General features: G+C 33.6%; 1 protein-coding gene across 1 annotated transcript in view; it reads right to left on the reverse strand.

The window, feature by feature from the left end:
- Positions 1 to 1,442: 1,442 nt before the first annotated feature.
- LOC129218418 (E3 ubiquitin-protein ligase arih1l-like) overlaps positions 1,443 to 25,856 on the reverse strand; it is a 309,026-nt gene continuing 284,612 nt past the window's right edge. The window contains exons 2-4 of the mRNA XM_054852673.1: positions 22,413 to 22,578; positions 5,834 to 6,035; positions 1,443 to 2,087 (exon numbers count right to left, since the gene is read on the reverse strand). Of these exons, the coding sequence (XP_054708648.1) occupies positions 1,852 to 2,087; positions 5,834 to 6,035; positions 22,413 to 22,578 (604 nt within the window). The 3' untranslated portion in view covers positions 1,443 to 1,851. The remainder of the gene's footprint in view (positions 2,088 to 5,833; positions 6,036 to 22,412; positions 22,579 to 25,856) is intronic.

Genomic DNA, 25,856 nt, shown 5'->3' on the forward strand with positions numbered 1-25,856 from the left:
TCAGTCTGTTGACTTTGAAGTGAAATCTTCTTCGATTTGTTCAAGTAGATTTGTTGAAGTACTTACTATATTCAATAACATAACTTGTTACAGGGTTCAAATAGTGCATATTTTGTGTGTCAGGAAGAGAATGGATATTACTCCATCTTTGTGAAAGTTGATCTTTGAATTTACTGATCTCTTCGTAGTACGTTTAACAGTTAAACCAGTTCTCTCAACAGTCCTTTCCTGTGACTTGTGGCAACAAATGTGAATGCAGTTTCAATATTGTATTGTTCCAATATAAATTTCAAATTTGTAAGCAAATGTTTCTGCTTGAATTGGTTTGTCATATCACAAACATGTCATACCAAAATGATTTTCACATGCTAAGGAATTTTTAAGTGTAGTTTTCACGATTTTCATCACATAAAATAGAAGAAATAAAATCACAAAACATTTTTTTTAAATTTAAATAAAAGTTCATTTTTTAAATAAAAGCACTTATAATAAGTGTTGTTCAAATATTATTTATATATGTTTTAAATGTGACTACTAACTTTAAACAATAGTTTGTTTTTTTACTAGCATTCTTAAATATTACCCTGTATCAGCTTATAGATAAATGTCCGTCCGTTACCGTGTTTTTTTGTCCTTCCGTTACCATTAAAAACCATATAAATTAAATATCTATTAAAATTTTAACTATTCCTCCTTGACAAGGGACAAAATTCTGCTTTGCATAAAAAACATTAGTTTAGCATTTCGGTAAAGGAAGGACATCAAATTGACACCTCAAAAATGGACCTTCATGGTTGAAATAAAAGAAATTTGAAATTACTTACCAAAAAAAAAAAAGTTCAACTAGACATTCAAAAGATAAAAGTTTACCTAAGTATTATTTGCTGATAATAAGTTTATTCAAATTACAGTATGTAACAAAACAGAGATTTTTTGCTCTATAAAAACATAAAGAGAAAATTTGATTTTGCACTTGATTTTCTGAAAGCCATGAAACTATTTGGGAAAAACAGGTTAAGATTCAAGAAATTCATTTATTTCTGAATCGAATTGTATATGGCAAGCGGCAGAAGATTAATTTTTAAAATTCAAGTGTTATGTCTCCTTTTTCCTGGAATTCACCAATAGTTACGTGTTGATTATTTCCAATTTTCTGAAATTTAAAATCGTCAAAATTATTCCCTAACCATTGATGCTCTGCTCAGTATGAAAAAAAATGTTCCTCTTCCCTTCATCGCAACTGATATTTTCCAAACTTACTACGTTTTTATGTGTCTAAAAAAGCATCTTCGTGTAGAGTGTAAATTTTTATGACTATCTTTATTCGAAGAGTTGTAAAAATTGTAATTAGCGTTGGAGGATAAGAGAGAGAGAGTAGCAGATAAAAAATTGCACATTCAAGAAACAAATTAAAATTTATTGTTTTTTTTTCTTCTTTTTTTTGCACAAAGTATACTTTGATCTTTACAGATAGAATTATAAGATCTATATAATCTATTTTTACACATGTAACATTCATGATAATGCTTCTGCATGAACAAATGCACCACTTTATTGGCGAATAAGCGAGACAATATAAATGAAACGTGAAAAACATTGACAATTTGCTTCGATTGAACAAATACGCCATAAAGAAATGTGAAACATATCGACAGCTTGCTTTGCGTGAACAAATGCACCATATTAACCTGCAATTAAGCTGGACGATATTAATAAATGCGAAACACTTGGAAAAATTATTTGAAGCAAATAGTTTAAGCCCACAAAAATGACAACATCGCAGCATCCAATTAAAATAAAAAGCGTTATAACATTGATACACATATATATAAGTTAATATAATTTGGCTCTTTAACTTTCAGGAAAGAAAAGACAATCGTGCAAGTGGACATTATGAATGTTATGTCTGACATTGTGGATATGATGTGGGTGTCTTCGAACAGCTTTTGTTGCTTGTCGACCTTCACAATGCCTGTATAAGCGAACTCCTCCATACACTGGCAATGCGAAGAGGGAGATACCAACAGCCAATGCGCCAGCGCATAGAGCTAGAGCGCCAAGTACAGGAGCTGCGATCAATTTTCCTCCTTTAAAAATAGAGAAGAAATTATTAATATTTGTAACACTATTCTTTCCTCTAGACAGTATGAAATTGAACAATTATTGTGTAGGGGAATTTAGGGCATAGTGAAATAGTCAAGAAAACTTACCCTTTTCATAATTAAAAAATTGGAAATTTGTTTTTGAAATAACAGTATATAAAGACAGAACAATGCATTTTATAGTAAAACTTGCATTGAAATATTATTTTTTATTTTTAGTTGTAAATTTGTAACACCAAAAAAAAGGAAATTTTTAATTTTTTTTTGCATGGGGCAAAGTGAAAATAATTTTTTTTTCTCTAATGAAATATTTTATTTGATTATAAAAATAATTTTCATCAAAGAAATAGATGATGGATAAATAAACGAATAAATAAATATGTGAGCAAAAATAAATTCAGTGAATGAATAAGAAAATTAGTGAATGAGTATAAATTAATGAGTGAAGGAATGAAAATGAATGAATGAATCAATCAATCAATGAGCAAGTGATTTAATAAATAAATGAATGAATAAGTAAACGAAATGAGCTATTTTACTTTGCTCTGCGTGTATTTGGTAAATCGTATCAAACATTTAAAGCCAAAACATACTTAATATTAAATAAATAAGGACTGCACTGAACACCAGTAGATCTCAATTAGTATTTAAAATGTTAATTATATAAACTTTATTATTTTGTAATAACAAAAACCGATCTTTGATAAATCACAAAATATTGCAATCTGTGCATCAAATTTCGAAAATGAATTTAATTAATAATTTTTCCATAATGTTAAGAGCTTTTTTTTTCTGACTGGAATCAACTATATGTTTAAGAAATTAGTTTAAAATATTGTTAGATATGCGGCGCAGCAAACTATAAAAAATTGTTTACTATTTTACCTTGCGCCGCAATTCCCAACTTAGTATTTACTACAGTGAAGCTTTTCTGAAACGGCCATCTCTTGTTCGTTGAAAACCAGGGTACTGTGAATTCACTTAAGAACTGAGAAAAGTAAATAATGAATAAATGTACCAAAGATTCAGATTTATCATGTGGTTATAAAATAACTTGGTTTGTTAAGAGCCCTCTAGCGGGTGAAGTATTGGACGAAACATTTTCCAAATTTTATCGGCATACAATAGGCATTAAAAAAAAAAAGAAGGACCAAAAATTTCCATCAGGAGAAATTTATAATCGATGAAAGCTTTTTTGCTGTGAATATTTGGGGGGGGGGATTGAAGGCCAACTGTCAAAATATGCTTCAATTTTTTTTACAACAGATGATTTTCATTTACAAATGAGGTTCAATGTGACCATCATCGTGATGTACCAATAGTTACATACGATGCACAACATTTTCACCAATCCGAATTAATTTGTCTTACCTATAACATGGTTCGAGTTTTCTAAATTGAGATATCGGCAACAGATCATTGATACACAACATCTTTAAGAAATTCCTACCGCCAAAAGTCACAAGGAGAAAAATTGGCACTGTGACTGCATACGATGGTTGCATACAATGCACAACATTTTGAATTAATCTGGATTAATTTGTCCTCAGCCTGATTTTCAAATGACAAATAAAGCATATATTTAAGAAAGAAAAAGTCAAAAAAGGGAAATACCATTATTTGAAGGGAAGATTCATGCCAATGGACAAGGCATCCTAGGATGGATCCAGCTTCTTGTTTTGGAGGGGGTCATAATTGAAATATGAGTACACAAATAAGAAGGAGGAGTCGGGAGTCAGAAGTAGCACAAACTCATTCGGCGACACATAGGCGGTCTAGGGCTCCCCTCCCCCCCCCCCCAGTGATTTCATAAAATTGAAGTTAGCAAAAAGAATTTTAAAACTAGCTTTTGTCCCGAAATAGAGGGGGGGGGGGAGATTAGTTGGTATACCACATTGTTGGTGAACGTATTTATAAAGTAATTATTAAGGTAAGAAATGTACCGACATAACCTTTTCATAAGTATGTCATATCAGTGTTAATACGCATTTCACACTCTATAATGTCAGAATGTATTTTGTGTTTTCTTTTCTTTCAGAAAATCAGTAAATTCCACAGCATCTTTTTTTTTTTCGTCATGCTCGTGGCCCATCTTTAGGGATATCGCATTTCCAAGAAGCGGAGTGCCCCACAGTTTGATAATCGCTGATTTAATCATATTGAAATACTTTAGCCGATGGAGAAGTTAGCTAATTAATCCCAACACTGAGGGAGGGATGAAAAACTCATCCTTATATTTAATTAACATAATAAAGAGTATCAAAAGTTATCCTTACAAGTTTTTCTTATTGTATTCAAGACGTTATGTGAAGGCAACATGGTATACAGCTGACCACACAAAATCCAACACCAAGAATGACCAGAGCGAAATTTATTTTGAAAATAAAATGTTGCACAAAAATCAAACAATTAAAATTACAGCCTTTCATGAAGTCTGGAAGATGATGAAATCTGTTGTTAGTGTCGCCGCTATTGTTAGCAATAATCGCTGCCACACGCCTCTGCATTTTTTGCCAAAGTAGATCTGGTTGTAGCAACGGGTGGTGTATCACGGACCAGTCGTTGCGCAATCATAGACAACACGTTTTTGATTGGCGATAGATCTGGAGAGCAAGCAGGGCAAGGAAGCAATTCAATCTGATGGGTGGAGAAGAACTCTTGAACATTGCGTAACACGTATGGTCACGCATTATCCTGTTGGGATATCGCTGACGGCACGCGCTGTAGGCATGGGAGGACCACGAGCTCCAACTACTCAGAGATATAGCTCTAGCTGTTCAGTGTACCAGCAATAGGTACTAGAGAGGAGAGGCGGCGTAATCCAGCACCAACGCAAACCATGATACCGGGTGCAGGATCCATGTGGCGATGCACAACGCAATAGTTCAGCAGCTTCTCATTAAGGTGTTTCAAAACTCGAATCCGACCATCGCAATGTTGTAAGCAGAAGCAGGATTTGTTAGTAAACACAATGTCGTTTCGTTGTCTTGTCCATGTCCGCCGTTCATCGCACCTTTGGCGGAACAAACGCCTGTGGTTTCCAGTCAAAGGTAAACGAAGCAATGGACGCCTTGCCGACATTCCACGTTGCTGCAAAACGTGTCGAATGATACGAGCGGACATCCGAATGATGCGTTACAGACTAAATCTTTTGCCCTATGGTTTGTGATGTCGCTGCGCAATCCGTCACTGCCTTTGGCAAAATTTTCTTGTCATGATGGGCAGTGCTGTATCAGGTGGTACGATCGGCCTCGTAGGTCTGTCGTTCCCTTCTGCATCCAGCGATTATAGATCCGCATCACAGTTGCTTGATTTCGTTCAACACGTTGACGATTTCTCTGAAGGATATTCAGCAATCTCTATATGCTACTGTTTTTCCTCGGTCGAATTCAGAAACTTGGTCAGAAGACGCTCGGTATAGGTAAACGGCTTTTAAGCAAAAAAAAAAAAACCCGCACGAAAAAACAATTACTGTACTTCAAATTGCCAATCTCTGCTCTCCCTTCATTTTGCGCTTGTTGGTGGCGCTACGATCACCCGTAATGTGCGCTTGCGCTGCAATGCTAATGATTTGCATTTTTCATTGCGGCAAACGCATGGTGTTAATTTCACATGGCATGCATGCTTCTTTCAGAGTGTTGCATTTCGTGGGGTCAGCAATGTATATTATGGCGACAAGTTGAGGTACAAATGATGTTGGAAAATATTAAGGTAAATTATTAGACAAATACCAAATATAGCTCCTCTTATGACTTTCCGTTGTACAGGCTGGTCAGCTTTGAAACGATATTTACAACCAAAGATGCTGAGTTTACTGTAATGATCACCAAAAAACTTCAAATGTCGGAATCTCTCCCCACATTTGTAACAAAAATCAGTTTTACATCGAGTGCAGTGCATATGGTCACATCCTGTAGTACGCTGGATATATATCTGTAAAAGATATAAATGCATTAAATATTTATTAAGTTAAATTGATATAAAATTTAATATACTTCAAAATCAATGTAACAATAGCATTTAATGAAAAAAAAAACAGCTTTCTATCCCCTAATTTTCATAAAAAGTATTTCCCTGAGTTTTGTGTATGGTCTTGAGAACTCTGGCTTTTTGGCAAACGAACAGGCTGGATTTAGACAGTTCAGGTCAACCAGCCAACATGTACCTCTTCTTAGCCAGATGTTAAAAGACGCATTGGGTAGAAGAGACATTCTTTCAGATGTTTTCGTGGACCTGAAACAGGGCCGGCTCTTGCTGTTTTGCCGCCCCGGACAAATCTCCACAATAAATATATATATATATATATATATATATATATATATATATATATATATATATATATATATATATATATATATATATATATATATATATATATATATATATATATATATATATATATACTGAAGAAAAAATTTCAGAAAAAAAAAGGAACGTTCAAACATTACAAGTTTTAATTTTTGCTTTAGAAATATAGTTTAATTCCCCCTTTTTTTATAATTCTTTCTTTTTAATATGAAACGTTCTTCCAAAAATAAATTCTCGTCCGCCCTTGCCCCCCCCCCTAACATAGTTATGATTGAAAGCAGATGTTTCACCGTTGTCTTCATCAATTCATCGGACATTTTCTCCCTACATTTTTTTTAAATTGCAGTCCTAAGAACGCAGTTTTAGACGGTCTGTGACGGTTTAGACGGTGGAAAGTTTCAGGGTCGCCTTCTGAGGAATTTTTTAATCTGAAGTCTTAAAACCGCGATTATAGGCGTTATGTGTCGACGTTACAGTAAGAGATGAGACTGCAGTGCTATCTTTGATGTTTTTTTTTTCTTGAAATGTAGTGAAATCGATCAATTTTCACTCCAATTTTTCGACAATGAAGCTCCAAAACGCAGTTTCGACAATCTTTGATGAATACGGGCGGATTCAAAAAACATTTTAAAATAGAAGTCCTAAAAAGCGAATTTTTTAAGCGATATTCAAGGACGAGGGTGAGGGTTTTAAGGTCTCACCTTAATTGTTTTGAAATTATAGTTTTTTTTTTTCATTTTCAGATTTCATACATGAGCATCGTCTCACTCTATTTAAAAACGACTGTGTGCTAAGCAACTAAACAAATTTTCGTTTTCAAAAATCCATTATTATTATTATTATTATTATTTTTTTTTTTTTTTTTTTTTTGGCGATTTAGATGATATTAGAAGGAGGGGTTCGAGGCGTGAGGCCTTTGTCCGGAAGTTTTCCGAAATGGAAGTCTTAAAAGCGCGACTGTACACCATATTTGGTAACGTAATGGGCTCTGTAATTTTGAAAATTGTAGCTCCGAAAAAAAAAAACCGGCTTAAATGATTTTCGATGTTGTTAGAAGTCGAGGTGTTTGGTAGTTCTTCCCCTGGAAATGTTGCAAAATTGAACCACTGGAAACGAGATTTGAGATGCCCTATAATGATTTTGGCTGAGGGTGGAGGCTTTCGAAGCGTAGAATTTTATTGATTTTCTTATTTTTGGAACGTTTAGGAAAAAGAAAAGAAAAATGAAAGGTGGGGAAGGAAGAAATATGAGGAATGAGATGTGATTAACTGAGCAATAATCTGTAATTATCGAAAAATTTAATTTTAAGGGCTCTTTTCAAAAGAAATTAAGATTTTTTAACAACATTCTATATTTTTTCCAATTAAAATTACTTCCTCTTCCCGAGGAGCGTTCATTTCTTCTCTTCAATAATATGGAATATTTTTCCAAAAACATATTATACTCAGTCCTCGGGGGGGGGGGGGAGGGGGATCCAAGTCCGGACTGCAGAAGTTCAAAAACTGGACAGCCAAAAATGTATAATTATTTAAAACTTCGTAAATAACAATTACTTGCTGAACTATTGCTATATCCCACAGCGCCCCTTTAGATGAATTATGGCTCTCCAGGGAGGCACACATTTTTAGGGAAATTGCCTGTTGAGTCACTAAATCAATTTTAAATCAACTTAATACTTAACAAAATTAGTGGGAGACAAATATTAAACTTCAAAATCCGGACCTTATGCCCAGCCTTTTCAGAAAACTTGACCTCATGTCCTAGCTGTACAAAATCGGGACCTTCTATCCGTGGAACTTATGTCCATCGGACCATATGTCCGCCTGGACGTACGTGGATATTCTATCCACGGAACTTTTGGTTTTGAACCTTGTGTCCGGTTCCCTACTGAATCACGCCCCTAATGCATGATAGATCCCAAAGCGCTCACGGATGTGGGCTGAGGTTTTGTTAGGGAACTTCTTTAACATTATTTTAAATGCAGTGAAGAGAGCAGGTTCTCTAAAGCAAGATTTTGCCATCTTGGTGCACAGAAAAATATTAAAAAGTTTCACTGTTAATAAGTCTCTAATTATTTGTTATGTTATTGCAAAATTTCGAGGCGCCCTTAAAAAGGTTTCATGGCTCCTCTAAAAGGTGCATATTTTGAGAATCATAACCTGGAGCCTTACTAAAATACGTCCCTAATGCATAATAAGGCCAAAAGCGCTCACATCTGTTATTTTGCCTTTGAACATTCTTAATATACAATGATAGAGAGCCAATTCCTAAAGCAAGATTTCGCCATCTAGAGGAGCCGCGGAATATTGAAACTTTTCATTACTAATAAGTCCTTAATTATTTAATTATTTGCCACGGTATTGCAAAATTTCACGGGGCACTTGAAGAGGCTTCATGGCTCCCCGAAAAAGTGCATTTAGGGAATCATTACCTGGAGCCTTACTAAAATACACCCCTAATACGTAATACGTCCGAAAGTGCTCCAAAAGTTGTACTTATGCCTGGGAACATTCTTGTAAATATAGTGATACAAAGCCGATTCTCTAATGTAAGATTTTCCCATCTAGGGGTGCCGCGAAACATTGAAAGGTTTCATTATTTAAGTACCGAATTATTTGCGACGCTGTCAGTGACGCACGTTTCTTTTTTTACTGGTACAAAAAAAATACAACCCTTCCAAAACAACGCCAAAAGAAAGCTCATAAAAGATTTCCCCTACCCTTGTTTAAGCATCATTACCGTCGAAACAATCGAGAAGAGAGGGATGGCTGTAAAGCACATACGCTAGGGCCTAGAATCAGGCGGAAGATTCTGATGGTAATCGGACTGCACCCCACCCATTCTGTCTCGCTTCGCAACTAGACAATCTGACGTTGGCGAGAGCAATTACGGTACAATAAACGTAGGAGAACAAAAAGACCTACAACATTCATGTACTTTTCAGATTCCCAAGCAACAAAATATGAATTATGTTTACAAAACTTTTGTGCAAGTTTGTCCCTAATGAAAAATGTGTTTCAGACATTCGAACCAAAATGCCGCCCCTAAAATTTGCCACCCCAGGCAGGGGTCCGGTTTGTCCGGCACTAGAGCCGGCCCTGCCTGAAATCCGCCTTTGACTTGATCTGTAGGGAAACTCTTCTATTGAAACTTTCTAATATTGGCATTCACTCGAATATGTTTCGCTGGTTTATGAGTTTTCTCAGCCAGTGAATTTGTAGAGTACGCTTCGAGGACTGCTTCTCACATTTCAAGAACCTCAAAACTGAGATTCCTCAAAACGCTGTCACTAGTGGCTTACTGTTTAATCTTTACATAAACGATCTTATCACTGACCTGAGTCAAATGTCTACTGTATTCAGACGATTTGGTTATTTTTGGACAAAATTTCCTAAAAAAACAAGCCAGACTGCAATCTGAAACTATTTGAAATCAGGCTTTAAAGAAATTTTAAGTAATTTAAAGCTTTAAAGAAGTGACTGGTGTCAAGTTACTAATATGGAAGTAAACTGAGAAAAAAACTGTATATCAAACGGTTTCTCTTACGCACCAACCGATTGAGCCATTCAATACTTCGAAATGATTCTAACTAAATAAAATGCTTCAAAAGAAAAAGTCAACCAACTAGAATAAAGAACCCAGTTGATAGTAGTAGTGAATGTAGAGGAAAGAGCCGCAGAACTGGCAGAGTATGCAGGATACATTTGAAGACTATTTCGCAATTGCCAGGGTCATTTAACTTACTATACATTAAGTATTTATTTCTCTAACTTAAATACCCTTTGTATTTTCAAATGAGAGACATTACATTTTATCATTTCGTTTTCTACAGTTCGGTAAAAAATCAGGCTAAATACTTAAAATTGCAAGTCATTTGGACAGCCAAAGATATTTGATTTAGCTGAAATGTATGATGAATAGGCTTCGTAAGAGACAACGTTACTACATATAGGCGTTAGATATTTCTTACTTTCGAATTTTCAGTCGTACCTATTGTTTAGTACCCAGCTAATAGTTAACGAGCTGCTTAAAAATTTGAATCAAACGATTATTTTGACTTAGTTAAAAGCACTAATATATGAAGTGAAAGAAGAGGAATAAGAAACAAACACAACGTAAATAAAGAAAAAAATAGTTTTCTTTTTTCGATTCAAGAAGATACTTAAATTTCAGTTATGGAACTGTAAGCAATTTGCTTTTGCCATTCAAAAATCAACAGTGAACTATTAAAAAAAAAAAAAAATCAAGAAATTTTCAATCACTTTTCGTATTTCTTTATATAAGCAATGTAATATTTATTTCATTGCGAGAAAGAGTCCATGAGAAATTTGATGCGTTATTTTTATAAAAAGCTTTCAATTTTCTTCGACTATGCAAATGCATAACCAGAAGCGTATTTTGGGTTTCGAATAACATAGGGCATTTCTACTGAGCTTTAGTAAATATTTTTTAAATGAGCTGGAAAAATTTTCAGAGCATTAATTGAAATGTACTTTGAAATAATTTTGAGCGAAGAAGTTTTTAATAGACGACACTTGATCTTTTACAAAAATGAGGGTGAATTCAAAATTTTCGTCTCCTACTTTAATGAGAAATACTGAACTCATTAAAGCGAATGTAAATTTCCCCCTCGTGGTTTGTTCAAAAAAATGTTAAACCTTTTCTACTCACCCAAATACGGAAAAAAGGTCAGTAAAGTTACTTCAAATGTTTTCGCCTTAATTTAGCAACCATTTTAAATTCCTGTTATTTTATTCGGGATTAGAAAAATAGTTGTAAATAACATTCGAATTTATATATATAAAAACAATAATAATAATAAAGTACATCGTTTGCAAATCGTTTTCGTCTTCGTTTTTTTTAATGAATGATTCAATCTTAACTTTGAAATATCGCAACTAGTGATGAATAATTCTGTTAAATTTATACATGAAGCTTTTTTCCTCATGAAAAACTGAAGTAAAACAAAATAAATAAATAAATAAAATAAAATAATAGTATTTATTTCGGATAGGTATTTACGAAATGCTTCAAAAAATGGTTAAAATCTTACGTTTTGAAATGTTTAAAATTATAGCGCGTTCTTATCTTTAAATTTTTCGTTTTGGTAAACTTTCAGTCGAATTTTACCAAAAAAAAAAAAAAAAAAAAGGAAATGTAAACAAGCAAAAAAAAAAAAAAAAAAATCAAAATTTCGCATGAAACATAAACTATTGTGCTTAATTGGGCAAGAGGTTCGCGCAAGTCGGAATTTCGCGTTGTGGAACAACGTAAGTTTAGAAATTTTTTATAAGCATACCCAATTATTTCAGACATGTGTTAACACCCCTCAAATTGTTTCAAACTATTTCTTAACTATATATTACCGCATGTTTTATTAAAAAAAAAACTGAATTTTTACTGTATTTTAGAAAAAGCGTTACTATTTAACATGATAACCCTGTTATGATGCACAAAATCAATGATCAATAAGATACATGTACTTAAACAGCAGGGTAGTTACAGAAAGAACATTACTGCATTATAATAGCACTGTACAGTAGATATCATAATTTTAATTAAAATTAAAAAAATATGAAGTTTATGCAGTGTGGGAACACCACTATTTCTGGTCTCGCTTCCATTTTCATGATGTTTGTATTTTGCTCAGCCACTACTCTGCGAGCTTCATTATTAAAACTAAGTTCTGAACTTTTGCGGATTTTCTTTTCTTGAACTTTAATTGTACGTATCGAAGATTAACTCATACCTATTTGTCGTGCCACCTTCGAGGCACTTTATAATTCAAGTTACAGGTTAAAAAACATCATTCTTTATAGTTGAAGCATCGAGAATCTTTTCCTTTTCTTGCATTGTCAGAAACTTTCTGTTTTTCTTTCCACTTTTGCTAATTTTAGATGAAAGTCCTCGTTTGGGAACCATTCTGTTTTATCAACGTTCATAAGAAGGGAAAAAAAAAAAACCGTTAAGAATCGGAGCGGTAATTTGTATAAACTAAAGCAAAGCGTTGTTTAGACTAATACAGTGTGTGAACTTCCGCTGTCAGTGATGCTAAAGGGATTTAAGTCCATTCACGAAACCAATATTTAGTGTCAACGAATCCCATTCTAATGCTCCGCCGCTCCTTTCCAAAATATTTCATGTTGCAAGCAAGTAATTTGTGTCAGCAATAAAAAATTCATTACTCATGAAAAACTCGCATTATAGCCATTTCGCTCAAGTCGGATCGCGTTGTTGCGGGACCCGACTGTATGTCTATTTTATGCAAAAGAAAACTATTAGTTAATATAAAAACGATATCAAATTCATTCATCGTATTTCTGTAAATTTCAACTATTAATGAACTTTTCATTAGGTACATTTTAACTTCAAGCACTTTTTACTTCCAAGTATTAAAAGTAAAATTTTTCAAGTGGGGGAGAACCAAGTTAAAAAAGTCAACTGGAGTAAAAATATCCTCAATATAAAATTTCGAATCTGAACAAGAAAAACCAATATTATTATAATAATAATGATTATACGAAATAAACAAATAAAATATTCAATGAAGGCACGAAATTTCAAACGATTTAATACGAAATTATTTTTACATTTTGCCAAAACATATGAGACAGTGAGAAGCAAAGGGATGTAAGTGGCAAAATTAAAAATTTGGAGATAACCAGTACACATGGTAGGTGATCCTCTCCTCTGTCTTGGGGCAAGAGATGGTACTCGTAGCCCTGGTAGTTGCTGCTATACAGCATGATTTAGAAAAAAATTTCAATGAAAGCCTACCTAGGATGTTATCTTTAAATGCGTTTTATTCTAACTTGAAAATGTCCACTTACATCCCTTTGCTTCTCACTGCGTCATATGTTTATATGGGTGATTCTATAAAAGTGGAAAGCTTGATGATGAATCCACACTCAACTTTTAATTTTAATCATTAAAATAAATCTCCTGGATACTTTTATACTTCTTTAGCACTCAATTCCAATTCTTGACTCCGGTAAAATTAAAAAAAAAAAAAAAAACTTCTCAGGAGTTAATTTTATAGAAACTTATATTTTGTAGGAACTAATAAATTAAATTTGAGTTTGAAGCAATGGGTCTGGACCTGGACCCCCTCCCCTTTCTTACGAATCCGATAAAAGGAAATAAAATGTTTTTTCAATTCTATTAATTAGTCTCAAAAACTTACAAGTATTTAATAATTGACTTTTATTATGTCGATAGATCAACACTTAATCCCTAAAAAAGCAAAATTAAAGAAAGATAAAAAAATACCCCAAACGGGGTACTAGTATTTATTAATAAATACTGATAAATAAGCTATCCGAATTACAATACATAACTAAGTATGCTTAACTTACTTCAATGTGAAATTTTAATTTATATGCGGATGACATTGACACCGAAAGCTTTGTGCTTAACGGGCAAAGTTTGCATGAAACGGAAAAAAATCCGTTTTCATACTTTTCCATAATACAAATATTTATTGTAAGACGGCAAATGCAGTTCAAAATCATCCTCATCTATAAAATGTACATTATCTTCCATATTTGGTGAATATTGGAACAATAATCTCTTGAAATCTAAAACGTACATACACGGGACATTCTCGACTGACAGAAAACAGAAACGTGCTAGTAAATTAGTAGTTGTCGCTTATTCTTTTCTTTCTAAACCACGCTCTATTCAATGCGAATATTGGCGAAATATGAAAATTGGGATGCCTAACTAAATGATGGTGTAAAACAGAGAGAACGTATGACGTCAAAATAATTTGACTTGCTCGTGTTTTTATGAGTCTTATATCGCACTGCATCCGCTGATGTACTCGCGTAATATTTGCACCAGTCAAATTTGTTTGAACATTGTTTCTTCCTCTTCTTTTTTTTCCTAACTTAACTTAAAAGCAGTTTTCGGAAATCGATACAAACTACTATATTTTTGCATCGCACTACTCATTACTCTATTTTTTTTTAATAGTGCGCTATCATACAAACTACTAAAAAAATGTAGCAACTGCAGTAGCGTTGCTACTTGTAGCGCAATACTGCAAATCGTTTCACACAAAGGTTTTCTTTTGTCACACGCGTCCGATCCCTTTACTTCTGCTGAGACATATCGTCACTTTTTTTTACACTGTAGAATAGAAACCTCGATGTTATTTTTGTTTCTACATGATCATAAAAAGTTTAGTTCCGAAGATTCTTTCCATGTTATCCTTTTGACGAACTTGGAAAAGAAAAACTCGTTTTCCTAAAACAACCTCTGAAAATTTCGAAGGCTAAAATCTTGAATTAACCTGAAAACGTATTTTCACGCACTGAAACAACAAAAAACGAATACGAAATAGAAAAAGAAGAATGTAAGTAAATAGAAAAAAATAATAGAAAATAAGTTATTTGTTAAAAATAAAATAAAGCTGACACTCTACCATATCAATAAAAAGTACCAAATGTAAGCAAATAATTTCGACACAAAATTTACATTAGAAGTAAAAAGTGATATGACGGAATAAATTTACTGTGTCAAGCCATATATTAGCCTATACAAGCCTAAGATTAGAATCGATTTTAAATAAGATGAAAAAAATCGTTAGTGAATTTTCTTTCTATTTTGCCTGTTTTTTTTAATTCACAATATTATAATTTGATTACTTCCACTGCCAAACTACTTTAGAGCTCATGTAAATAGAAACGAATACTTGCAGAATTATCTCGATGGAATTTTATTGAGCTTTTATTCAGGTAAGTATACATATTTCGAAAAGAAGGTAAATATTTTGTAACTTAGTTTAAATAGAGTATAAACAAATACAAAACTTGCTCTGAGCTTTAATTAGTCCAAACAAAGGCGGAACGTGTCAGGGGTGCCCATCCCCCCCAAGCTCAATGGCGCAAATTCCCCCCCCCCCCAAAAGTTTTCTCGCTTTCGAATTGGGTTAAACATAACAATTTTTAGAGTGTTTAATTTTCAGTCATATTCACGGGGGGGGGGGAGCGCTAACAAATGATATTTGAACTGAAATGTTGTTGGAATGTTGACCCGCTTTTCCTTCTCTAATTTTAAAACATGGACCTTGAGTAAACAAGTTTTGGGTATCCCTGAATTTTGCAACACCTTTTTTTTTCAAACGCATGAATAATTACAGGGACAATTTTCTGGCTTGGAATGGAGTCATTACTAGATGTATACAACATGAACCGTGAAACGGAAATTTATTGTCAATTAGATAGGGGGTCCGGGGAGTTTATCATCCGGAAAATATTTGGAGTTGTAATTTTAAAACCACAGTTTTTTACACGATCTCTGGTGATGTTAGGAGAATAAAAGGTTTGGTGGCCCCTTCCCGGTAATTTTTCAATATTTAAACTTTAAAAGCGCAATTGTAAATAGTCTACCGTTGTGTTAAGGAGGGCTTTCCTTTGTTTTCAAAATTGTAGTTCTAAAAACGCAGTTTTAGACTATCTGTGGCAATGTTAAGGAAAGAAGAGATCCTAGGACTCGCCCCTGGAAAATTTTTGAAATTAAAGTCTTAAGAACGCTATCTATGGTCGCGGGACAAGCAGTTTTCTGAAATTGAAGTTCTAAAATCGCAATAGTAGCCGATCTCTGTGACGTTAAGAAAAAGAGTTTTCTCTCTTCCGGGAAGCTCTCCCGGAATGTTCTCGATACTGAAGACCTAAAAACCAAATTTAAGATGACTTTTTAATAATGTTGACGAGAGTAGGGAGGAGGGAGAGGGGCGCTCCACTTAAATTTCCGAACTTGTAGCTTTAGAAACGTCGTTCTGATATATCTTGATAATGTTAGTGGAAGGTGAATTTCGGTGCCATTCCCCCGGCAATTTTTTGAAATCGATACTCCAAAAACGCAATGCTAGGCTTGTCTTTGATCGTGTTAAGGGGGTCCGGGACACATTTTGAAAATTTTTTTATTATCTACTTTAGAGTTTTGAAATTTTTTGAACTGATTCATCATTTATTTAATAAGCAAAATCATAACATAAATATGAAAAAAAATTATTTTTTTATTTAAATTTAATTAGTTTTTTTCAAAAAAATGGGGTTGCTTTAAATTGCTATAACTCAAAATATTGTTGGTCAATTTTCAATTTTTTTTCAAAAAAGTATGCACAAATATCTAAGCTTTAATTTTTATTCGGCGATTTTAAAAATATTGATTCAATAAAAAATAAAAAATATTTGAAGAAAAATTTCGAAAAATTCGAAGATACTTTTTTTTTAAAAAATCATAATTTTTGAAGTAAACGTTTTTTTCAAATTCGCCGAATAAAAATTAAAGTAAATTGCTTGAAAAAGATATGCTCCAAGTTTCATTACTTTATCTATATCGGTTCCTGACTTATAAGAGTTTGAATGCAAGAAATCGGGAAAAATTGCACCATGGAGAAAAACGCGTTTAAAGTTTTAAAGTTATGTACACATTCGTTAGATGCATGCAACAAAAATAACTATAACTTTCGTTCTATTTAAGGTAGAAACAAGATTCAAACGTCCTCTTAAGCAGAAAAAAACGGAGCAATTTTTCAAATTATAAAAAAAAATTGCAAAATTTGAGGATTTTTGTGTCCCGGACCCCCTTAAGGAAAGAGAGGGGAACCAGGGGCTCTCTCCTATAAATTTTCCAAAATTGCATTACTAGAAACGCAGTTTTAGATGACTCTTGATGATAAAGAGGGTGTCATTCTGGCATTACAGTGGGGGCGCTCTCCTGGAAGTTTTCCAAAATTGAAGTCGCATAGCCAAAAAAAGATGGATCACGCACACCATGACAGGTATTTTTCGGAAATCCTCAAAAATGGATTCAGCTATTCTGTACACATCGAAAATCAGAACTTGAGAATTTTAACGAATCAAATATCCTTCTATACATATCAGATATGGAAGAAAGTAAATATGATTTACGAAAAATAATTTAAACACCTTAAGAACAGACTGTTCTACTTCCATCAGTGAAAACCAACATCACTGAAAGTTTTAATAAAAATCATTTAATGATAAATTGAAACAATCAGTTTAAAAATGGTAGAGAAGATGAGAGTAAAGTGAAGTGAAAAACTCTTTATAAGCATAAGCTAGTTAATGAAGAAAATATATTAATTGACGATTGGAGGGACTTCAAAACTAATTCTTAACGATTGTCAGAATTATTACAAACAATAAAACATTTTTGACCTCCCTCCCTCGCATCACTGTCACACGTATTCATCATGCAGATTTGTGCTACTTCCAGAAAATTTATAAGATATTGAAAAGAAATCAAATCTTCTGATCCAGCTTCGAAATGGACACCAACTCCATGCCGTCTGTGATGCTCCTTTCATCTCCTTTTTTTTCAAACGCATGTTCGAATGTGCAGAGAGAGAGAGAGAAGATTTGGCTTCTGGTTTAGCAGGGATAGTCATATTACTAGACCTTTGTACTAGCAATATAAATAATCGTAAGGATAATATTCAATCAAAATTAGGGGGTGTCGAAGTGCTACCTTCTTGAATTATTTCGCAATTTGAAGACATAAAAACGGAGTTTTAAACTATATTTTAAGTTTGGGAGAAAGGGGAGAGGAGTTCCAGGATAGCCTCTCCCGATAATTTTTCCAAATTTCAGCTCCCAACACAATCGTACGTTATATTTAATTATGTTCAGAGGAGGGGAGTCCAGGGGCTCTCCTTCGATGAATTTTCAAGACTGTTATTTGAAAAACACAAATTTAGACGATCTATGGTGATGTTAAGGGAGGAAGAGACTCAAGGTCATCGTTCTATAATTTTTCAAAATGCAAACTTCAAGCACGCAATCCCAATTGTGAATTATTTCTGATTATGACGCGTAAAGGGGGGTCCGGGGGCTCTCCCCCGGGAATTTTTTTAAAATTGTTGATCGAAAAATGCAGTTTTAGACGATTCATGGTAATATTAAGGGGATGAGATGCGGCCCCCCCACCCCCCAGCAAAATTTTTTGAAATTTTGAAGTCTTAAAAACGCGATTGTAGACTTTTTTGTTAAAATTTAGTGCACCGCCTGTTTCTTGAAATCAAAGCTCCGAAAACGTAATTAAAGCCAACCTTCGATGATAGGGGGGGGGGGAGTTTTGAAGGGGCTCGCGACCAGAAATGTTTCATAATTGAAGCACTAAAAGCTAGATTTAAGGCATTTTTCGATGATGTTGGCGAGAGAGAGAGAGGCATTCTCTCGAAAAAGAAATTTCGATCCGTAGAAACCGCAGTTTTAGAAGATTTTTGTTAATGCTAATGAGTGGAGAGATTCGGAGTCCTCCCCTGGCAAATTTTCGAAATTGAAATTCAATTAAAGCAATCGTAGACGATATATTAATACTGTTAGAGGAGTAGAAGGTTTTGGAGATCTCTCCCCCGAAAAATTCTCTAAATTGAAGCCTTAACAATGAAATTTTTGTGGATCTTCAGTAATATTTGGAGGACGACAGTTTCGGGACAACTCAAGGAGTTTATTTTTAAATTGGAGTCCAAAAGACGAAATTTATTCGACCTTGAATGAGGATGCATGATTAATTGAGAGGGCGTTTCTCGGAGGTTACGTCGGGAGCACTCTCATGGTTTTTCAAAATTGCAGTCCTAAATATTCAGGTGTAGGCCATCTTTAATGACGTTAGGCAAAAAGATGAGGTTTGAGAACATTTTTCCGGGATTTTTTCAAAACCTAAATTTTAAAAACTCATTTTTAGAGCAGCTTTGGGGACGTAAAAAGAAGGGTTTGGAGTTCCCCACTCTTCTTTTCATTTTGGCTACGTTCCTCCTATCTTCATTTTCAATTTTAATTACTGATAAACATATTGTGGTAATATTTTCTTCCAATTTTCCTTTGAAAAACACGATTATTTGCTTGGATTTTCCATAGTAAAACTTTCAATTTCACCCCTAATATTTTTGCTTTCTCGCAGTACAAGCGTTTGCGGCCTTGGAAAAAGGACTTTTAACATTTTGAAAAGATGTGGTATTTTTCTGCGATACCTTAGGTCTCTATTCCACTTCATTTTATTTTTAATATGCCACCTGCATCTCTTGATTAAGCTGGATTTACTTACGATTTTTGCATTCAAAAATTTAGAACTTTTGGTGTGAGTATTCATTACAATACATTGAATCTCTCTTTGCATTTAACTGTTTTTTTTTCCTCTCTCTTTCAAATTTATTTCAGCGACCCATACATTTTTCTCCACTTGCAATGATTTTCAGGACTATTTTTCATCAAAAAAAAAAGACATATAGGAATGTTTCGGCGAACCCTATCCTATGGGCTGTTCTAATGAAGCTGTCCTATTTATTTATGTTTTTTTTTTTTTTTTTTTTTTTTTTTAACTGAAGAACCATGGAGCATAGTTTTGTATAACCAGGGCCATCGAGAGACAAGACGTGCACCAGCACCATGTTGGTTTTGTCGCCTTTCCACTCTCCCATTATGTTAATTTTACTCTACGCACAATACTTGAATTTGAGCCAAGTCCGTAGTTTCCGACTAGGCAGACATACACATTCTGCGGCCTAGTGAAGAGTGTACTGTACTGAATACTTTTTTTGGTTAATAAAAATGTTTGAAGCGTACATTTCCGCAACTCTTAATAAAAGAGAATCATGGATGTTCCCAAATTGTATTTTAAGATTACATTTTTTATTCAAATTTTACAGAAAAAATCCTTTTTGTCTCACTATTATTTCACTTGTTCATTTATAATTACTATTCTAATTTTTTTTTAAGCAACGAAGAGTTTCCCTTTCTCTTCGTTCGTTTTCATCGCTAAAATAAAATTGGCGGCTCCACTTCTAAAAAACTGGGGAGTGTATCCCTCTTGAAGGCGGAACTGAAGAGTACGTGAAAAAAGTATTATTAATGCATCTATTTCTTGTTGAATAAGTAAATATTTTTTCTTTCCAAAATTCAAAAATTTCATGTTCTAAAGAAAAAAAAAGTTCTGGAAACCCCCCCCCCCCCCCCAAAATTTTGATGGCGCAACTTGCGCCATAATCCCTTCTTATGGGCACCCCTGGGACGTGTCCTTGTTACTCGTGGCCAAATATTTGTTCCGCTTTATCCTGCTTTCACTGAAATATGCAATTAATCTGTTGGAATATTTTCATAGCTAAACACAACTATTTATTTAGCATAACTAACAATTCGTAAGAGCTTTACTAGCTGATATATTTCAAGTCAAAACGTTTTGGATATCGCGTACAGCATTAGGATTACAGTTTACCGGAATCAAATTTTCATTTCATAAAGGGGAATCACATTTTCAAATATTTGAATTATATCGGTTAAGTTCCCAAATCAACTGTTTAAATTTCTTCAATCAAAAAAATATCTGAGTATTTGTAATGCAAAAAATCTCATTAAGTGTGAAAGCACTTAATACTTTTGAGTCATTAAAGAAATAAAAGGAAATAGCAAACAGCAACGTTTTATTTCACAAATTAACAGACAGTGACGGATCTAGCCGTTCATATTGGGAAGGGCCATTCGAAACTTTTTAACAAACTTAATTGAGATGTTTGGTCTAATGTTCACCTCTCAAAAGTGCCAGATTGTCGATTTTTCCACCCCCCCCCCCCTTTACCCATCTACAAGTTTTTATACCAAGTTTAAATTTAAAAATAACAAAAAAAAAAAAATAAATAAATAAATAAAATAAAATAAAATAAAATAAATAAATAAATAAAATGTTAGCGCCGAAAAATTATTTATGTGCAGTCTGCAGCTTTGACGCCAAAGATATCTAAACTTAATAATTCTTTAAACCTTAATGGTATGCTGTCTTCGGTTGCGTCAGCGGAAGAACGGAAGTGGGGGAGATTTACGTTGAAAATTTTTCGAAATGCAAGTTTAAAACGCAGCTTCAGATTATTTGTGGCAAGGAAAAGAAGGTCGGGGGTCTTGGAAAATTTTCTAGTAAAAAATCTCATGTTTTAGGTTTTTTGGTGTTCTTAAGGAAAAATAAGCTTAGTTCCTACCGGATATTTTGCAAAAATGAAGTTAGTTTTTACTAATTTTAAAGATACCGGCGACTCTACCGGAAAATTTTAAACTCTGAAGTTTTAAAAACGCTATTTTTTGCTAAATTTACAAACGACGAAAGAACGAAAAGACCTCTCAATTTCTTTTTCCTTTTTATTTATTTTATTTATTTATTTATTTATTTATTTTTTTTAAGTTTGAAACTAAAGTTACTTTTTGACTGGTCTTAGGGAAAGAAAGGTTTGGTGGCTCTTCTGCGAAAAACTACTTTAAGGACATGAGCATTTATAGAATGTCTAATTGTCTCAAGTTGGCATCAAGAAATAATGCAAACGATGAAAAAAATTTTAGAAATGAAATTAGTTGTGTTTTTGATTAAAAAGATATAATTTATCTCCCAATTAAAACCTATTTTTTTTATAGAAGTAAAACATATGTGTTAAATTTTGTTTATTTCTTATATTAATCCTTTTTTTTCTTTTCTTTTAAAAACTCATAAAGCTTTGGGACGGGTCATGGCCCCCATGTCTCTAGATCCGCCCCTGTTAACAGATGACTGCATACACGTGTTTCGGGTTTCAGAAAACCCCCTTTTCAGTGCAAAATCCAAAAGCTCGCTCTTTTGCATTGAAAAGGGGGCTCCCTAAACCCCGAAGCACGTGTAAACAGTAATCTGCTGTTTTTTGCGACAGAACGTTGTTGATTTCCTTTTACTTCTCCACACAAAGGTCACTTCATATTAAAGAAAATCAAAAGTGAAGGGTAATAACAATAATAAATAAATAATGAAACACATCTAAAAACATTTGTCAAATGAAAATAAACTAAAATCCGCAACTTCCTTACTATCCCTTTCAGCGATCCTTTAAAGCAAGCTCATAGATGCATGCGAGAACTATCAGTTGAAGTTTCACTGTGTTACAACAGAACATCATTATCCATGAATAACGATTTTATTTACCCCTCTTTGATGAGGCTATAACAGTTGAGATCGCCTTACCTTGCACTTCGGGCATCTCTGTGCGTTTAATTGGCCATGATTTCTTTCCCGAGCCCATGACCGCAGCAACCGGTCGCCCTTCCTGAACTGCTTGCACGTCAACGAGCCATGCCACGGAGCATGGCAGTTAAAGCACCACTCCAGCAAGCATGAAGGACAGGTCACACTGAAAAAAAAGGGACGAAAATTATAGTTACTAGACAAGCGTGGTTACGCTGTATCAAAGATAATGTGAAGCATAAATTAATTTTATGTAACAAGTCTTATGAGCGATATGTTCTGAACTGCTGATAATCATTGCTCACAAGTCGTATTTGCACTTTTTAGCAAAATTGAGTTATTTTCAACAGGCGATTCTGTGCAACATATTTTATTTAAATACAATGCTTGAAGGTAATTGTGAAATAGGAAGAAAAAATTCTGAAGAACTAGCATACGAAAAAAGTAAAAAGAGGTGTAGTAGTTGGAATGTGGGGCAAAGTGAAATTGTTTAGGTCACTTACCTTTTTCAAAACGAACAAACTGGAAATTTGAGTTGAAAATTACAATAAGTAAAGAAAGAACGATGTATCGTATGATAAAACTTGCGTTCAAACATTATTTTTAATTTTTGGCATTAAAATGTGTACCTTCAAAAAAAAAAAAAAAAAAAAGAACGTTTCCACTTTTTTCTATTTTTTTCATATGGCAAAGTAAAAAACAAATTCGACCCTTGAAAATATTTTTGATCAAATAAACGTGGAAGTAAAAGAAATCTTAATGAATAAATGAATAGATAATGAAACAATAAACGAATAAATAAATAATTAAATTAAATACTATATGAGAAATGAATGAATAAATAAGAAAATAAGTGAACAAATAAATGAATATATGATTTATTAAATGAAAGAATGTAAATGAATAAATATTTGAACACGTCAGTGGTTTAATAAACCATTGAATAAATAAATGAAATAAACTGTTTCACTTAACCCCATCTGCTTTGTTCCACATGCACTTGAACAACTATAAAACATTTAAAATAAAAATAAGCTTAATATCAAATAAATAACTTCTGTTCCAAATAATGGTAGATCTCAATTAATATTTAAAATGTTACTAGCAAGAACTTTGTTCGAAAATAAATTTTGACTTACAAAAAAATATTACAATGCGAGTATCGATTTTTGAAAATTGCTTGTACTTTTATTGAGCAATCACGATTGCTTATTGTTCTCATTTGACCGTTTTTGAGGTCCGTGCCTTTTTCAGCTTGAACCAGAAGCAACTGCAGCACCACCGCCCACCGTCCGCTGCAGGCGGCGCGGCGCTGCTGCTCCAGTCCTGAGCTATCCGCTTCTCCTGGTCGGAGGCGTCCATGTCCTACACACACGCACGCTCACACACATGCACACACACACGTGCATACACACAGGTCTACGCACACACACAAGCCTACACACTTACACACACAACTATGCACACGTAACCGCCCAGGAGGAGAGGCAGGCTTTCTTTTTTATTATATGCGTTGATTTTCAGAGTTATTTTTTTCCAGACTGCAATAGACGGCATAGTTAAAATATTATTTGATAGGTGTCGCATGGTGCCAAAATCATAGTAAATATTTCACTAATTCACCTGTCCCGCTATTTCACATTCTTCTACTTTAAAAGGTAATTTCTCCTTTTCAGCTCAGCTGCAGGTACCACTTTTGTGCTTAGCACAGCAAATCAGTGCGAACTAATTTTTGAATTCACACGGAAAAGCGAAAAACGCGAATTCCCAATATTTGTCTTATGAACAGTGAATAAGTGTAAAGAGAAATCATCCCTTTCTATGGTATTCTATAAACGGAAAAATTGACTTTGGACTGTAGTTCATGGAAAAACAAAAGTTACTCCCCTCTCGTCCCGGTAAAAACATGATTTTTGATTTAAAGAGTAGATGGATTACAAATTAAGTTACTCAATGCCCCTGAGAAATTTGACGAATATATTATCGTCCTATTCGGAATTGAAAATACAACGTATTTATAACTATTATTTACAATTTGTAATGACGACCCATTTATACCAGGAAAAAATATCTAGTTTAAACTTAGAACAAATTTGTTAAAACATCAGCAACTGTGCGAAGTTATTAAAATGACAATTTCTTCAATTCGGAGATTCAAACAAAGTATGGAATATGCATGGATGAGTAAAAATATTTTTGCTAATATGCAATAAAAGTTCTCTGCTTTATGTTGTGCTTATAAAATAACTCGCGAGGATCTTTACACGGAAGGAATTTCTTAATTAACCAAATTCTGCATTCCAGGTTCGTAATAAGTTTTCCTTTTTCGGGGAAAAAAAAAATGTTTTCAACTAACGATTTGCTGAAAATGATAGAAAGTGATTTTTCGAAATTTTCTTTTGCTTCAATTAACAAGCAGGAAAAGCATTTTAGAGAGAGAGATTATTTGCAAAAACTGAAGTTTTAATAGTTTTGCTGAAACTTACGACAGAAACAAAAGTATATTCACTAGATTAATGTTATTTTAAGCGTTTTTAAATCTCTGCTGCAAAACACGAACTAAAATTATTTACAGCTACTCTTTAATGCCCAAAATGACTTTCAACAGCTGAAAAAAAGCGGTTGCCTGAAATAAATTGTGTTGTGATATTAATATTAATCTCATGCATTCAAAAAAAAAAACCCCGCATGAAACGAGTTAGAATTGAATGAAAATCTTCAAGCAGTATTCTTAATGCATTAAAAGAAAGACTCCTTTTTCACTTTAAGAAAAAGTTTCGCGTTGAAATTGGATTTGGGGGTGGAAAGGGATATTAAAATTAAATAAATAGATAGAAATAATGACTGATAACAACTCTAAAATAAATTAACAATATAAATAAATAAATAAATTTACATCGGTGATAACTCCAAAGCATGCTAGTAAAAACTTTTTTAAAGCTTTTAAAAACTCGACAGCTATCGACATCATTTTAGTGAAAACTAAAACAAAAACTTTAAAACAAACTAAAATACTAGCCTTTTAAACTAAACGCTTCACACTCTTATTCATTTGTCTTATGTTATTACTAGTGGCACCCGCACGACTTTACCCGTAGTAGAAAATTAAAAGGTCTTTTGGTTCGCCTGTATATTTACAAATAATGTATGATGAACTTCTCGCCAATTGGCTTGCCCATGTTACGGTTCCACGCTATGATAATTTTGTAATTTACTCGTCCATCATATGATAATTTTGCTCGGGAAAATGTTCTTAAAATTGGAATAGAAAAAGAATGAAATCGAATTTTCGAAAAATCGCTTCAAGGTGCACAACCCCATGCTACAAACTAATTCTATGCCAAATTTCATGAAAATCGGCCGAACGGACTAGGCGCTATGCGTGTCACAGAGATCCTGACAGACAAAGATCTTGACAGAGAGAGAAATCCGGACAGAGAGACT

This window comes from Uloborus diversus, chromosome 3 (genome assembly GCF_026930045.1).
Source record: "Uloborus diversus isolate 005 chromosome 3, Udiv.v.3.1, whole genome shotgun sequence".
Taxonomy (NCBI): domain Eukaryota; kingdom Metazoa; phylum Arthropoda; class Arachnida; order Araneae; family Uloboridae; genus Uloborus; species Uloborus diversus.